The 15,635-nt window shown below is 39.9% G+C and overlaps 1 protein-coding gene across 5 annotated transcripts in view; it reads right to left on the bottom strand.

Annotated features, from left to right (window-relative positions):
- The window catches only part of FHDC1 (FH2 domain containing 1), a 41,081-nt gene that overhangs the window by 8,345 nt on the left and 17,101 nt on the right, over positions 1–15,635 (bottom strand). For all 5 annotated transcript variants that reach the window (XM_033133548.1, XM_033133546.1, XM_033133547.1 and 2 more), the window contains 8 exons: positions 14,664–14,725; positions 13,891–13,993; positions 8,373–8,458; positions 8,183–8,283; positions 6,189–6,259; positions 5,984–6,091; positions 4,125–4,195; positions 1,927–2,044 (listed from right to left, as the gene is read on the bottom strand). In XM_033133548.1, coding sequence (XP_032989439.1) covers positions 1,927–2,044; positions 4,125–4,195; positions 5,984–6,091; positions 6,189–6,259; positions 8,183–8,283; positions 8,373–8,458; positions 13,891–13,993; positions 14,664–14,725 — 720 coding nt within the window. The remainder of the gene's footprint in view (positions 1–1,926; positions 2,045–4,124; positions 4,196–5,983; positions 6,092–6,188; positions 6,260–8,182; positions 8,284–8,372; positions 8,459–13,890; positions 13,994–14,663; positions 14,726–15,635) is intronic.

Below are 15,635 nucleotides of genomic sequence, written 5' to 3'. Positions count from 1 at the left end.
AAAGCGTGAAAGACAACAGATTAGCAGTTGTGGTAGCAAATTCAACTTTCCATCTCTAACTTGTCTGCTATGGACCAAAATTCTAAGCCGATTTACTCAGTATTTCTCGCCCAAAGGGGCAAAATACTGAAACAGATCTGTACAACTGTGCTCCTGCCATTTTTCTGCCCAAAAATCTTCAGTGGCTCCCTACAGCTTAGAGTACAAAGTTCAAAGTTTTCAGACTAACATTCAGAGCTCTTCCTGGCCTAACCCTAACCCACCTTAAAAAATTTTATCTCCCCCATTTAAAGAAATTGAATTTTAAAAGGAAAAATAAATAGCTGGGTGGAACAATTTATTTACAGAGATAAAAATGACTACCAGATATTGTATGTCAACTATAAGTAAATATATATGCATATATATATATATATATATATAGTCAGGGGAGGTGGAGTACAGCATAAGGAAGATGGTCAGTGGAATTGTAACAGTTATATAAAATGTCAGGGGGGTAGTAGTTTGGGAAAGAGGAGTTATCACTTTGTGAGGGGTGTAAATGTCTAACTTTGTACACCTGAAACTAATAAAAATAATAACCAAAAAAAAATGACTACCAGAAAGAAGTGTTTAGAATCAAAACAACGTTGCCTTTTAAGACCAGTCTAGGGGTGCAGCTAAGACAGAGCTGCTTTCCATCGTAAACCTTCCTGTACTGCTATTTAGCATAGGATATTAATATTTAATGTAAGAACTGGGAAATGAGTCATCCAGAATTCTCATCTTGACGTGCGATGGGCCTTCTCCTTGGCTTTCTGGATTTGCTTCATTTGTCTGAATGTGCTCAATGCTGAGTGTTTTCCTACCTACTGTGAAGTGTGTCTGTGCTGGTGTTTGCTTTGTTCTTTCATTTGGAGAAAAATCTGTGTGCTCGCCGGGGAAAAGCAGAGTTTGGCTATATTTAAAAGGAAACATGGAACACGTGTTTATAAAAATAAACTCCCAGCAGAGCCAAACAAAATCAAATGTTTGCTGATGGAGGCTGAAGCTCATGATATGGGAGGTAGCTTCATTACGAGGAAGCGGGAAGAGGCTTTGGATGTTACAGCTTTTGGAGCACAGCGCTACTCCCCAGGGCTGAGGGCAGCCCAGCCACACATATCCCACCTCACGTGTCTCAAAGCACTGACATTTAAGGTAGCACACCATTTCCCTGAAGACTGAGAGCATGAAAAGGGGCCCCCCACCCCCGCTTTTTTTTTTCAAATAAGGAAGATTAAAAGAAGTATGTCAGACTATGTGATTAGTGAGTCACAATGAGCTGTCACAAACATGTCCACTCTGCTGTTTTCTGTTGATGTTGTTTGGAGCAGCTCCTGACACACCCTGTGGGCTGATGTATTTCGGGTAGTGATAGGCACAGCTCTCAGGTTCTCCTGCTCTCATTATACATCATGCCAAAACGCGGCTCGTTTCTTTAATGAAAACAAGGGAAGGAACAACAGTCCAAGTTCTCAAGTGGCTTCATGTTTCCATGGAACTTCATTCTGTTGCCTCAAAGTTTGACTGGGAGACAGGAACTCCTAAACCATGATTTAGAACCGCAATTTGAGTTGCCAGGCACAAGTTGCCAAAGGTAAGTGCCACAAACTTGATACCAATTCACTACAGTGCGGTATAATCATGCCCATCGAGGAGTGATAAGCAGAGGTCCACTCTCTAACGAATACTTTAGTAAGTTTAGACCATATTCAATATCTTGTGCGCAAAAACCAATCCAGCAAAGAATGGGCATTGAAATACGGAGATCCTTTTACTGACTGGGGGAAAAGTATGAATGGGAACCTGCCACTTCCCCAAACACACCCATGCAAAAATTAAACCAGCCTCTGCAGTGCTGCTGGAAGATGACATTAGAGGGACAGACTTGAATCACCCACAGACCTGAAGGAAATCTTCCATCTGCTGACAAAGTTCACCATCCCCCTGGATGTTTTCCTTTAGAGATCTTGTCCTGACAAACAGCGAGTGCAGTTCTGCCTCCATGTTATCCAGAGATAATCTAGAAGAAGAAAGGGGAGAGTGGGCAGTTGGCACAGGGAAGCTATGTGTCGTGTGCATACATCAAACAAGATCAGCCGTTGGTCAACCCTAGAGGCAGAAGGGGAGAGAGCCACTGCGATTCCATTGACCTACCCCTGTATTTAGAGTTTCTTCCTATGTTTTGTTTAAGAGGAGATTCCTCCCTTAAAGACATGGGAGTTGTCTTAATACCTTTATGCAATAAGCATTAAAAACGAAAAGCCAGCAGGACTCAGACTTACACTTTCCTCTGGCTACTCAACACAAATACAAAAGCTGTAAGTCATGAAAACAAGGCCACGTATGTTGATAAACCTGATATTAAGGGTAACACAGAGATACTAAGCAGACATCATGTCGCTTGCCACGGACAGAGTATTTTAGAGACAACTAACACACAGCTAACAATTCTCAAAAAAAAAAAGGTAGGGTTGATTGCAAGTCTCTTGGTATATGTGTCCAATGAAGCTCAGTAGAGTATGAATGTTTTTGCCACCTGGTAAAATGAACATATGAAACAGAAAATCCAGGCGGAATTCAATTAGCAAATTCATAAATTAGCATGCTTTCACGCTTCCATTGTGAATTCTAACTTTTCTTTATGCAATAAAGTCTTCCACCTTCATTGGTCATTGGTACCCACTTTTGATTTGTTTGTACTTCACAGGCGTACTTCACCTGCCATTTCAAAGAAACAAACCTTACTGAATAGGTTGTTCCTAAGACAATAGCTAGCTCCCCCATCCAACTCTGACCAGAAACATCAGTTCAAATGTAATGGTTACTTCTTTATATATCTCTCTTAGTAACATTTCTATACTAGTCAGAGGAAAAAATATTCCCACACAAATTTATGTTAGTAATTCAAAACCAAAACAGTTTGTATCTTATAAGAAAGACGCTCATTCTTTGGAGGGAGTAATGTGGTGATCTGTAAACACAAACTCTGAACGGTTCACACCTTTGGACTGATAATCTTACTTTAGGAAAGACATGTAATCTGTGGTTAGATGTTCATAATCCATAACATTGAGACACTGGCCAATGACAGGGCTTGGTTTGAAAAGGTGGTTCATGTAAGTTGATGCACGTGGTTTATGGCTGTCCTAACTGGAAATAGTCACTCAGATAATAAATATATGCAATTAAGCCTACTGCAAATAAATCCATGAACTGGGCGGATCCATGAAGTGGTGTGCTGGAGCCAGCTCATGAGACGCTACCTTGGGTACAGACATCTCTTCCCAACTCTGCGTTTAGCAATGCCACGCTGGTGGCTTGAAATCAGCCATGGCAGCAGTATTTAGGCCACGGAAATCAGCAAATACTACAGATCAGAACCTTCCCTCCCCCTACCCCCAACCCCCCCGCCAAAAGCTAGTTATTTGAACATTTATCACTTGGATGCATGGCTGAGCATTGTAAATTTTAAAACATGGAACTCAAGATAGCACATATACACAGATTATAGCTACATTAAAATATACATCTACATTAGCACCAGAAGCAAATTAACGTGTTGTAAATAGAGCTTTATGCTTGGTAGATACTTTCTCTGTAAAGCCGAGTGACTAATTTAAAATAAAATCCTTTCCCAGCCCTTGGTATGGTTCCAACTTCTTCTAATGCAATAGAAAATAAATGTACCATGTTAGATTCTACAAGGAAGCAGTGTGATGTATGACCCTGGAAGTTTGACTGACAATACACCAACTCCCAAGGTAATAGGCTATGTCGTTGGAGCTCTATCTTTGGGGTGTGGAGTGATTTGAAGTTCTTAATCCGTATTTTCTTTACACTGATGATATTCATTAGAATAGACTGCAATAGGGTTTTTTTAGATTAAAAATAAGGATTAATTTTTCAAAACCCACAAATTCCAAAGGTTCACCCACATACCTTTGTAAGCAAATGAAAAGAAGGTCTGAAAGTCCAATAAGACAAAACTTTATAAAGTTCAAACTTGAATCCAAAAGTTATAAAATATTCATCAGTTTTCATAAAAAGTAGTTAACAAAAAACAAAAAACCCCCTTGAATCCTCACAATTCACTTGCTTACCTAGCAGCCTCCTGAACATAATGCAATTTTTCAGAAAAGCTTAGAAGAGTGGCATCTTTCTTTTGGGCTTCCTAGAACAAAAGCAGAATTTTCTCTCACTATATAGATAAAACTGAAAGGAAATCATTTTCTTGGGGCTGAAAGGAATCTTAAAATCACTGTTCCTGTTTTTTATGCTGGATGCATTCAAAGCAACTCACTCATATATGAACTCTGATATTAGGAAGATTTACCAGAATGCCCCTACTCTCAAGACACATTTAACTTCCCAGAGCAACTGATCCTACACGAAATACAATTTATGGGCATGAAAACTCAATGGAAGGAGGGGGTTGCTTAGCAGGGCCCATGGTTTCTCAGAGAATCCAACGTATCCTGCTTATATACCAGCCATACCTATGAGTGTACCTTTAAATGACCGAGATACCTTCAGTTGTTAAACCAGTTTGCAAACGGAGTTTAATGAGAAGGTGCACAAGCCACAGAGATTCTGGATTCTTCACCTCGTCACAGGGTACAAGGAAGGCAGGTATGAAGGGAGCAATTACCAACTCTGGAAACTTCCCCACCTGGGCAGGGGCAAGTTACACAGAGCACCTGCATACACAGATCTAAAAGGGCTGCCAGGAAACTTCCTGCAAGACACCTGGGTTGCAGGGACACATTTTCTGGTTTTAAGGTCCTGAAAAGTAACTTTAAAATTAGTCCTGCGCTCAACATGTCCTCCGTCTTCTAAAGAATATAGTAATAATAGTGTTAATTATTATTTATGGAGTGTTTACCATTTGCCGAACACCGAACTAAACACTTCATGGAATTCTCTGTCAGCCCTCTTGGTTACCTGGTTTTGAGGCATCACTACCCCCAGCAGTAGATGAAGTGATTGAGGGTTTTAGGTTTAAGTAACTTGTCTGAGGAAGTACAGCTAATAAAGGACAAGTCAAAATCTCCTCCTTCTGTCCTATTCTAATGCTCACACTTAAAACAAGCACGTGACACAGCCTACTCCCCAGGTTAAAGCTGTGTCTCTGTGACTGCTGTCAAAACAACAAGGCAATCCAACGAAGGAAAAACAAACCAGTACAATTCGTTACTGGAGATAATTTAACAACAAAGAGATAATTGTCCTTCGCTGGTATTTCATTTTGTAACTAGTCCCTTTGGCATCACACAGACCTAGTCGAAAACGTTAAGTGATGGACAGGGTTCAGACTCCAAACCGTGGGCTCACAGCAAGGCCCTCCAACCCACAGTTCACAAAGGAAAAAGTGGAAATGACCTTTTTAAGTGCTCTGCCTCCCTTACTCTTTACATATAACTGGTCAAAAACCTCGTCAATTCAACGTCGGAAATGTTTCAATACCCAGGCCCTTCTACTATCCAATCCTGCGGTCATTACTCTGCTTCTCGACTATCACCAATTAGAGCCAACAGACACCAAGAGGTACCCCTAGTTCTAGTTCTCGCTCCACTCCAATCCACCCTGCACATTGCCTTATTTTCCTAAAATCAAAAACAAAACACCTGGTCATGCCATTTGCTGTGCACACGCTTCTGTTGGCTCTCCATTGCTAAAGCATGAAATCCAAAAGCCTCAGCTTTAGCATCTGAATCCTTTATAATCTGACTTCACCAATGTCTCTGCCTCACTCCCCCGATCCCACCACTCCCCTCCAGTCCTATAACACTAGGTGCAGCTCCACCCAGGAATTTGCAAATAGTGCTTCTGCACAGAGAACCTTCTTGGCTCCTGCCATGCCCTTTCCTAACTCTGATGACCCCTTATCCCTGGGAAAAACTTCACAGCCTCCATGGGGATTCACACACATTCTCTCTCTTGGTATAAGTCCCTTCCATACCTGTGCAACAAAGTGCAGAAGGTTCATCCCAGGTTTGTTTGCTTTTGTGTCTGCCAATTTGAGCAAAGAAGACAGTTTAAATCCTACTGCATTGCCAGCATACCTTCCCTGAAGAAGACAAATCAAAAGGAAAAATATACAAAAAACTTTAGACAGATCCATAAAGTTGGAAACGTATTTTTAATTTTTTTTAAATTTTACTTACTGCATTCATGATATTTCCCGCCTGTAGCACCAAGTGTAATATTGAATGTAGCTCCTCACACGACATCAGCTCTGTCAAAAAGAAAATACCGCAATACCTTAGAGAAGCCTTTAGCTTAAATGCAGAAAAGACTGCTGCCACATCCAAGTTCAAGGGTATCGGAAGCAAACTCTGACCCTAAACTGTATATAAAGACTGAAAAGAGCAAATAAAGCACCACGTTCTATGGTTATATCTAATGCACCATTTGCTACTGGCTATCCACATGCTAGTGTTTCACTGGAAATCAAATATGTATGACACTTAAATATACGAAATACTTCCATAATGAAGATTTTTCACATAGTAGAAAATGTAAAAGCCTTATGAAAAGCAGCAAACTGTGCAATAGGAATAAATTTTCTCTTAGCAGTTATTGATTTTTTCCTTTACATCCACTGGCCTTTGAGACTATACTTATGGAATATGAAAACTAATAGCAAGCACCATTTTGCTTAGTCGATGAGCTATGAGGAGATAAAATATAAACAGGCTGGAATGACATGTAAATAAGTTGCAAAGTACCAACCCTTAGGGGCCAGGCACCCAGAGAATCTTTCCATTTTATTCAAAACTATACATTTCATTTGGATTGGCTTAAAGATTTAAAAAGGAACTTATTGTAATATATTGCTAAACGAGGTCTTTAACCACAGAATCTTTTGTACACATACCTATTCAAATAAACAACATTAAAAATTGTTATCATATTTGGAAAACTAAAAAAGTTTGATCATTAAAATGACAGTATAGATAATAAAACGTCACCTATAATATTTTTAAGTTAATATTCTCCATTAAGTCTAGCGTTACTTTCCAAAAATTACATCTGGATCACTGCCTATAATGTGTTATCTATGGAGGCCAGTTTTTGAAGGCTAACCAGATAAGCAATGTCTCCACCGTGCCCACAAATTTGCACTGCTCAACATGAAAACATATTCTTCCATCTCTACTGAGCAGGAGGCACAGCCCTTCCAAAGTTGCTGCAATAACCTTGGTATAGGAAAAACATTTTTAAAGGTCTCGATATAGAAAGAAGAAAAATTCTTCTTAATTCTTAGTCTCCTCTCTAAAATGAAGAAAATAGGATAGGATGAAGAGAAAAACTTGATCTCAACACAGGCCAGAGGAACTAAACAGGAAAACCAAGTAAGAATAAGCAATTGTACACAATAACTAGGAATCCAGAAAAAGACTGAGAGGAAATCATGCGGGGGTTGACGAATGTTGGAAAATGTGAGGGTCAGGGAGGGCCAGAGCCTGCCTCAGGTAAGAGGAGGAGGCAGGCATCCTCAGTGCCCTCAAAGCCAGAAAGCAAAGCTCCTACCCCTGTGGGTTGAGACAGTAGAGCAACTCTGAGGAGTCTATCCAAGCGGAGTAAGCAAACATTTAGCAAATTGTTCAAAGAAATGGCCAACTCGGCGTCGAATGTAACCAGCACACCCGAAGTAAGAGTCTGGGGGGGAGGCGGGTGCGCAGAAGAGTCCACTGGAGATGTCTGGGAGGAGCGAGGAGGAAAAAGAGGCAGGCCTCCCTCCCCCCACCCCACACACCAAAAGAGGCCAGAGGTAGAAGAAGAGATGCAGCTGGCCCAAGGGCCCACAGTTGGAGCGAGCGCACACACACACAGAGAAAGCTAACCTACCAGGAGAAGAACAAGTGTGAGCTACACCCAGCAAAGTTTACTTTGAAGCTTGAGACCATAGAAACCTTCTCTTAAGGGAGAATATGCTAATTAATGGATTGATTAGTTAATGAATTAATTAACTAGTGGGAAAGTAAATGGAAACAAACCTTAGATGCATCATTCCCGGTAACAGCTCATTTACCTTTTTAAGATGCATCAGAAAAGGGACTTTGCACGTCTAATTTCCATTGAATAGTTTTAAAAAAAGTAAACTGCTACCAAAATTAATAAAAACAAATTACACGAAGCATATGTATTTACTTACCTTTTGTTGCTGTTCTTAGAATTGTTATGTCTGTGTACAGAGAAGAACAAGAAGGTAAAAACTCCTTCTTTAGCACCATGGCTTCAATCCGAAGCGAATAGCTGAAAAATAAAAAGTAAAACTGGAATCTGACGTCATTAATTTAAAAACCTTACTCGGCTTTTAAAGAACAATGATCGTTGATCCTTACTTTGGCACCTGAATTAAGTAGTGCAGAAAGGATTCCGCCAGAGACAGCTTGCACACATCTCCACTAAATGTTTTTAATCTCTTTATCTAAAAGACAAATGGAAAAGGGGGTAAAGAAAAAAATAACTTATGATTAAAATGTAACATGATTTTCAATTTCATCTTAGAATTCCTGTAAGAAAATAGGATTTCACTGCCCAATTCAAACTAGTAAAAATGGAGACCTAAGAAAAGACAGAAGAAGAAATCATCACATCTACCACTTTATTAAAAGGAGAAATACCAAACAAACCACTTAGAGAGAAGAGCCATGTCACTTCTGTGGGTATAACAATCCCATACAAACCAGAGAGCTGAGCCACTGGAATCCTCAGGCAGGTTACTATCAGGAGACTGAAAAAGGGTCATTCTACGGATGAAAATTTTCTGTAAATTATAATCTGGAAGGGGACATTGTTTGGGAGAAGAAAGAAGAGACTGAGGAGTCACTATAATACGATCCTTTAAGTCATCAGTGAAAAAATATTATTATTATTATTATTATTATTATATTATCTTATTATTTTTGAGTATTTTAAGTATAAAATACTTAGAATGGGTAAGGTCTAAGGCAGATCTTCTTCCTGTATCAAGTCCCCTTCACACACAATAGCTTTCTAGGAAGCGACCATTGTACATTGAGGTGGGTATACTTTGGCTCTCCAGCCGGAAGATAAAAAGGAAAGTGGTTTAAACAACCCAAAGATCAATGTCAAGACATCCCCCTATGAAAAAAATCAGGTAATGAAACAGTATGTACAGTAGGATACCATTTCTATGATTTTTCTTTTTGTTTAAAGTGTCAACTACCACCCCCCCACGCCATTCTCCATGCACAGACTATCTAGACTCAGGAAAAAGGATGAAAGACCTCACCAACATCAGGTGGCAGGATTACAGTCATTATTATTTTCTTCTGCTGCTCATTTTTATTTTCTAAAATGTCTACAATAAACATGTAATACACTTATAAAACATTAAACTAAAAGTTATTAAACATGCAACTATCCCCTCAACTCTAGCAAGGAAAAAAATAAAGATCTGACATTAGGAATATAGCCAAACAGCTGGCAGGTAGGGATGGAGGTGAAGAGAAAGTGCTCAAACTGCATCAGAAGGCAAATCATGCCTTTAACCACACAGAAAACTGGACCAACCCAATGGCAGAAACATTTCTCCGTCTGCTGCAAGAGTCTTCCAATAAAAATACACCACGGTAAGTAGCACCTTAAGGCCACCAGGCAAGCAGACAGCCTATCTCTATAGCTAACTGTCGCCTAGGAGCACTTACCATCTTTTATTATTCTTTTAAAGCTTTCTTTTTCCATCCCCTGGATTATATTGGCTGCCCAGAAAAATAACATGATGTTTAAGCCTCTTGAAAAATAGGAAATGGCAGTTCAGAAACACAGAGGAAGAAGTATTTGCAAAGATACACTAACTGAAATATCTACATTACCTGAAAAGACAAAAATGCAACAGTGCAGATACGCACCAGTATTAAGTCTGGTCCTTAAGACTAGTTTTTCTTCCATTAGAGAATTGCATTCTTTCCCCTACCTGGAGGGCCTCAAAGTGAATTTACCATTTTCAGCCTTACTAAATGGCACCTGTGGTTTAGCAAAAGGCCAAATCAGTGCCTAGTTTCTGAACTGAGAAAGCTGTGGGATGAATTCTGATCCCTTCTAAACTAGAGCCTCACAATTCACTATATATGGGCAGGGGCAGAGTGAGGTTGTACCTTTTATAAGCCCATATATGTAGCATGTGCAAAACTGCTGAAAATAGCACCGTTTTCTGTCTAAAGCAGAAGAACAGGTCATGCTAAGTAAACTTGGTAGATACATCTAGTAAACATGTGCTAAACTGTAACTGAACAAGGATTAATCTCCTTCACTTATGTAAAGAGCTAAAAATGTTTAGATTTCAAGAGAATGGTGATGAAAAGATAGTATTTAATTTAAATACCATGTATACAGTTCTTAATTCCATTTCAAAATGGGATTTACGTTCATTAAGAGGGATTACTGTACCGTCACAGTGGTAGGGAGGTAAAAATGAGAGGGGAGCCAACCCTATAATTATTATGCATTCTCATCATCATCAAAAAGCATTTATCAAACATGGTTAGGCGTAATTTTGTTGGCTGAGCCAAGTGACTCTCATTATGACCCGGCTGTGCCCGGTTCTGTCCTAATAGCAAACAGCATGCTCCTTAAGACTCACACATTCCAAAGGGCAGGCTTCCTTCATCCCATCTAATTCCACTCACATGGCCTTGAAAGAGCAGGATTTCCCACCCACAAACCCACCTAACAGAAGACCCTCACTGTCACTCCCCTCCCAGGGGCAGAGTAAACAAAAAAGGTAGGAACAAAGTGATCAAATGTCAGAGGCAGCAATTTAACTTGCCTCCAGATAGAACTGGACATTTCCACCACCTTCCAGCCCTGTATGCCTGACGCTGAGAGGTGATAGGGTACCAGCCCATTAGAGGGAAGGGCTGGCAGGCTGAGTGTGGGTCCCTTCCAGTGCCCACCTGGCTCCTACTCCAGTCTCCTCTCAGCGCACAGCAATACTTTGCTGGACAGAGAGCCTCCTCCAGTTCTTTTATTTCTGGGCCTACCTTCTTCCCCTGAAAGTTTTAACCACGAGTTTGAGGCAAGATGAACAAACATGCCAGATAAAAGATTTATGGTGAAAGGCAGAGAAATCCTAAAAAACAAATTAACCTTGGGTTGGCTTGTCAGCTGAGACCACAGGAGAGAGAAAAGGGCTCTTTCCGTTCATATTTTTCCGCATGCTGATAAGATCACAGTATCATTCGGGTGACACTTTCTCACACCAGTATTCTGATAGCAGAGGTGATGAAAAGGCTGGGAGGCCCCCTGAGAACCTTTTCAGAGTTTTGAGAACCTCTGACCTTCCTTCCTTCCTCCAAGGGAGGTGGTGGAATGCAGCAGAAGGAACTGCTCTGGAGTCAGACAAATCAGGGTTCAAATCCACCTTCCTCTACGTACGGCCTGTGAATCATGTGACACTAGACCAGTTCTATCTAACCCGTGTAAGCCTATTTCTCACTTGTAAAATGAGAAATATCATGTCGCTGTGAGTATTACATGAAAAAGACACACAAAATACTTATAGCAACGATTTATTAACTTTCTCGGTACCTGGCACTGAGCTAAGCACTTGAAATACGTGATCAAGCTGGCTGAATTTTGCCCTGTCCAGTGCCTGGTACATGGGGACACTCAATAAAGGTTTAGAGCCTTCTTTGCTAAAAATGAGCACAGAACATTGAACCTCAGGCTTAGCAACATGCAGCTATGTATCCACTTATGTATTTATTAGCATATTTCTGTCACATTCCTAAACCTTTCTCCCTCGGCCCTGCCTCTTCCTTGGATTCATCTCCAACCTCCAACAAAAACTCTGGGGGCGACCCTGGGTCTGGGTGGCGCCAGAGGCCACACAGCTCTCACAACAAAGCCAATTTGTCCTTGCAGAGGTCATGGGTCACTGAGGTGGCTTTGGCTGTCACCGGCCTCCCTCTGTCAGCATAGATCCCCCAGAACGGTTTAGGGAGGGGTGCCAAGTGGCGCTGGGGACGGTCAGGGTGTTCCTGCTGAAGGAAGCTCCCAGCTGAGTTTGGAGGGTGTGGTGAGCTGAAGCCACGGGTCAGTAACATAAACACGGAGAAGTGTGACCAATCTCCTCAGCTATTCAGACTGAGGAGGACCCTGCAGCAGCTGGGCCTGGTTCAGCAGCTCTGAAGGCGTTTTAGGGTCCCAAGGCTGTTTCCTGTCAGCAGGATACTGCCTCTGGGGTTAGCTAATTGTCTGGGCCTGAGAGAACGCCTTGGCGCTGGGTGGGTTTTATTCACCTTGCCCCTAACTTTCTCCCCTTTCAATTTTATCCCCCACACAACTCAAAAAAACAGACTTTTTCAGAACATGAACGGTTTGATGGCTAAACTGTTTCTTTGAAATCCCTTAGTCTTCCACGACCTTTGCATTTTCTAATCACACCTTTGAATTGTCAATTCGAAATTTAAAGAACCATATTTAACCTCCCACCTCCTCATGGTAAGAAGCTGGCAGCCTCCCTTGTGCCTAACTTCCATTTAGAAATGTAGAGCTTTTCAGAGCACTTTCACATCTGCTATCAAATTTGAGTCTCACCTAAAAAGAACGGCAAGGTCGGTTAGGAGTGGGTACTAGAGCAAGTCTAAAGAGAAGCCACGAAAAAAGCCCAAGCACGAATAAGATTTTGAGAACTACATCTTTTTTTTAAAAAAAACAAAACTTCACATTAATTCAATCATATTCATCCTAATTTAAAGATTTTGGAACTCGCATTCTTATATAAAACAAAAATTAAAGAGTGTTTAGTATAGAAGATCTGGGTAAATTATGATTTAAATGTTCCTTTCCCTCAACACTTTGAGACCTTTTTACTAACATTAATGAATGCTGTTAATTAATCTTGGCTAAGCTAAATTACACTTAATTTGCAAACAGAAAACCCAAGGTAGACAGAGCCTCAGGTTATTAGATGTACCCAGAATATCGAGTAAACCCACGAAGATCCTCAATTTGGCATTATGAGTTTATCACTGATGTAAAAGAAAAAGTGCAAATATATTTCTCCTATTATCATTAATGGCACCAAAGTCAAGTTCCATAAATCACACGTGAGAAGGGGAGTGGATGAGGAAGTCAGGAACCAAAACTGTGTAAAAGGGGAACTTACACTTTTTATTTTATAAGACTATATTATTCAAATGTTTAGAAGCATGGATATTAATGTAATTTCTTATCACATTTTTTCAAGGGTCAGTTCTTCAGAAATAAAAAACAATATCCCCATTTTGTAAGGTTTTATGGGGTTGTTTTTGTTTTTTCCTATCAAGCTCCTACCCACTAAAAATTTCATTTCTCTCAGTCCAGGGGAAAAAAAAAATCAGCATCTTTATATTGTGGCACTATAATGCTATCACAGCAACCTCTACATTTTAGTCAGTTATATAGACAACATTTATTAACAATTGACCTACCTCTCCAAATTTTTAGAGCATCTTTATCCAAAAGTGGTTGTTTTATCTTTTTGTAAAGTATATGTATTATAACCCAGGTACATCCTAGACAAAGGTCATCATTAGATGACAGAAAATGCACCTAAAATTTATTGAGCTCCCATGTGCCAAGCACCACATCTCACTTTATAGGTGAGAAAACTAAAGGTCACAGGAGTTAAGAAACCTGCCCAAGTCTCTCATTTAAAAAAGTTTTCTCAATTAAGGGTAGAGCTCTAATGTAAACCCAGATTCTCTAACTCCAAGAACCCATACTCTTTCTACTAGGTCACTTCTTTTACATGAGAAGACTCGGGCTCTGGGTAGGAGAGTGCCCTTCCATGTGGGTTTTGACATTCCTAATCACTCCTAACATCTAAAACTCATGCGCCAAATTCCTTACCTCCTCTGACTCGGGCAAAAGCTTAAGAAATTCTCGCAATGTCTCTGATCCATAATGCTCAGTCTTTCCTTGATGAATATCTTCTACAATGGACTGAGGAGACCTTGAAAAGACAATCAGATTCCATTTCACCTTTGCTGGAGTGCCAAAGAAACACAAGCCAGTGGAAATTAAAACAAACCGCCTCCACCCTCTTTTCCATCCCACCTTCTTCCTAGTCTAACAGGCGGTTTTGTGTCCATGATCGCCGCATCTCTACTACCATGGAAAGTAGGGATTCTGATACACCACTCAGAGGCCCCTTCACTTAGAAAACCACCCCCAATGCATCCCAGGAAGGTCAGCATGGTAACGACCACTGGGTCTTCTTTGGGAGAAGAAAAACAATCCCCTTTGGTCTCGGGGAACTCCTGCAGAGCCCTTTCTACTTCAGAACACTTGAACTTAATTACTGTTCACCTCGCCCGTCCAACCTCCACTCAAGGAGCAACACTACAGATGAATTTATAAATTCCCTGACGTGACAGGCTTGAACAGACACCCCGGGGCAATTCTCCCTATACTTCAAATCACTAGATTAGGTTTTCAAGAAGGAAAACAGTAGAAAGTGACACATGCTTGTGGACTCATCAAAGCCACGTGTCTAAGAGGATTTGAAGGTATGAGGAATGGCTTTCACTCATATTAGAATCTGAATTTCAGCTCACACCCACAGACTCTGATGCTGACAGCATGGATATGACTAAAGTTTCAATTGTGGGCAAAAATCTTACTTCTTAAATTGCTTAAGAAATATCCCAATGTTCATGCTCCGTTTTGCATCCAAGACAGTAATCTGGAAAAAAAAAATAGAGACACACAAGATAATTAAAGTACAAATAAGAAGAGCTGGAGAAAAGAATTAAAACCTATCAAAATAGAATACTAATTTATAAGAGAATAATTCCCAACATACCTAATATTGATATAGGCTTACAAGCACTAAAATATTATCATCTCTCCAAACGTTCTGCAATGATGTATTTCCTTAAATGTAATAATTATACATATCTATTTTAATATTCTATAATTTTAAGTAAATTATACATATACTTAACTTTTTTTTAAATTTAGCAGTTTTCTGTTAGAATAATACAGTCCACATCTAAAAGCCCCAGTGTGGAGACATGTCTCAGCATAGTAAGAATCATATGACCTTTGAACTGAGAGAGTAAAAAATAACTCTGCAGTGATTTTAGAGTGAGTCCCAATCCTGATTTAGGGATATAAAAGGACCAATACTGTTATTTTCAGGAACATAATACGAATTCTTATATTTTTTCTAAAAGAAAAATTTCTTTTCATTGAAAAAGAATATAGCTGTCCAACAGATCTTTTAGGAAGAGGTAAGACAGTACCCTATATTTTATTTACTCAGAATTTAAAAAGGAAAACTCTTGTGCTACATTTCACAAAGTCTAAGACGCATAATTTTTTGCATTTTAACATCTCTGGAATCAGAATGTGTCTTACAATGTATGGCATCTTTGATTTAATGAAATATGGTGGCTACTCCGATGTACCATCAAAATCCAGATTTGGGCTCCAAAAAATTTTAGCTGTTCAAATTAATAATTTAGAAGAGTTTTATCAGACTAGAAATTTTTTTTTGGCAGGGGAAAAGGGTGGCGGGGGATGAAACACAGAAGCCATTTCTTTCTTTGGAAGTAAATATCCAGGATGTGAGGACGAAAGATAATCTGAAA

This window comes from Rhinolophus ferrumequinum, chromosome 18, assembly GCF_004115265.2.
Source record: "Rhinolophus ferrumequinum isolate MPI-CBG mRhiFer1 chromosome 18, mRhiFer1_v1.p, whole genome shotgun sequence".
In the NCBI taxonomy this organism is placed as follows: Eukaryota; Metazoa; Chordata; class Mammalia; order Chiroptera; family Rhinolophidae; genus Rhinolophus; species Rhinolophus ferrumequinum.
Note: the sequence above shows the minus strand (reverse complement) of the source record. Positions and strands in the feature narration are given on the sequence as shown.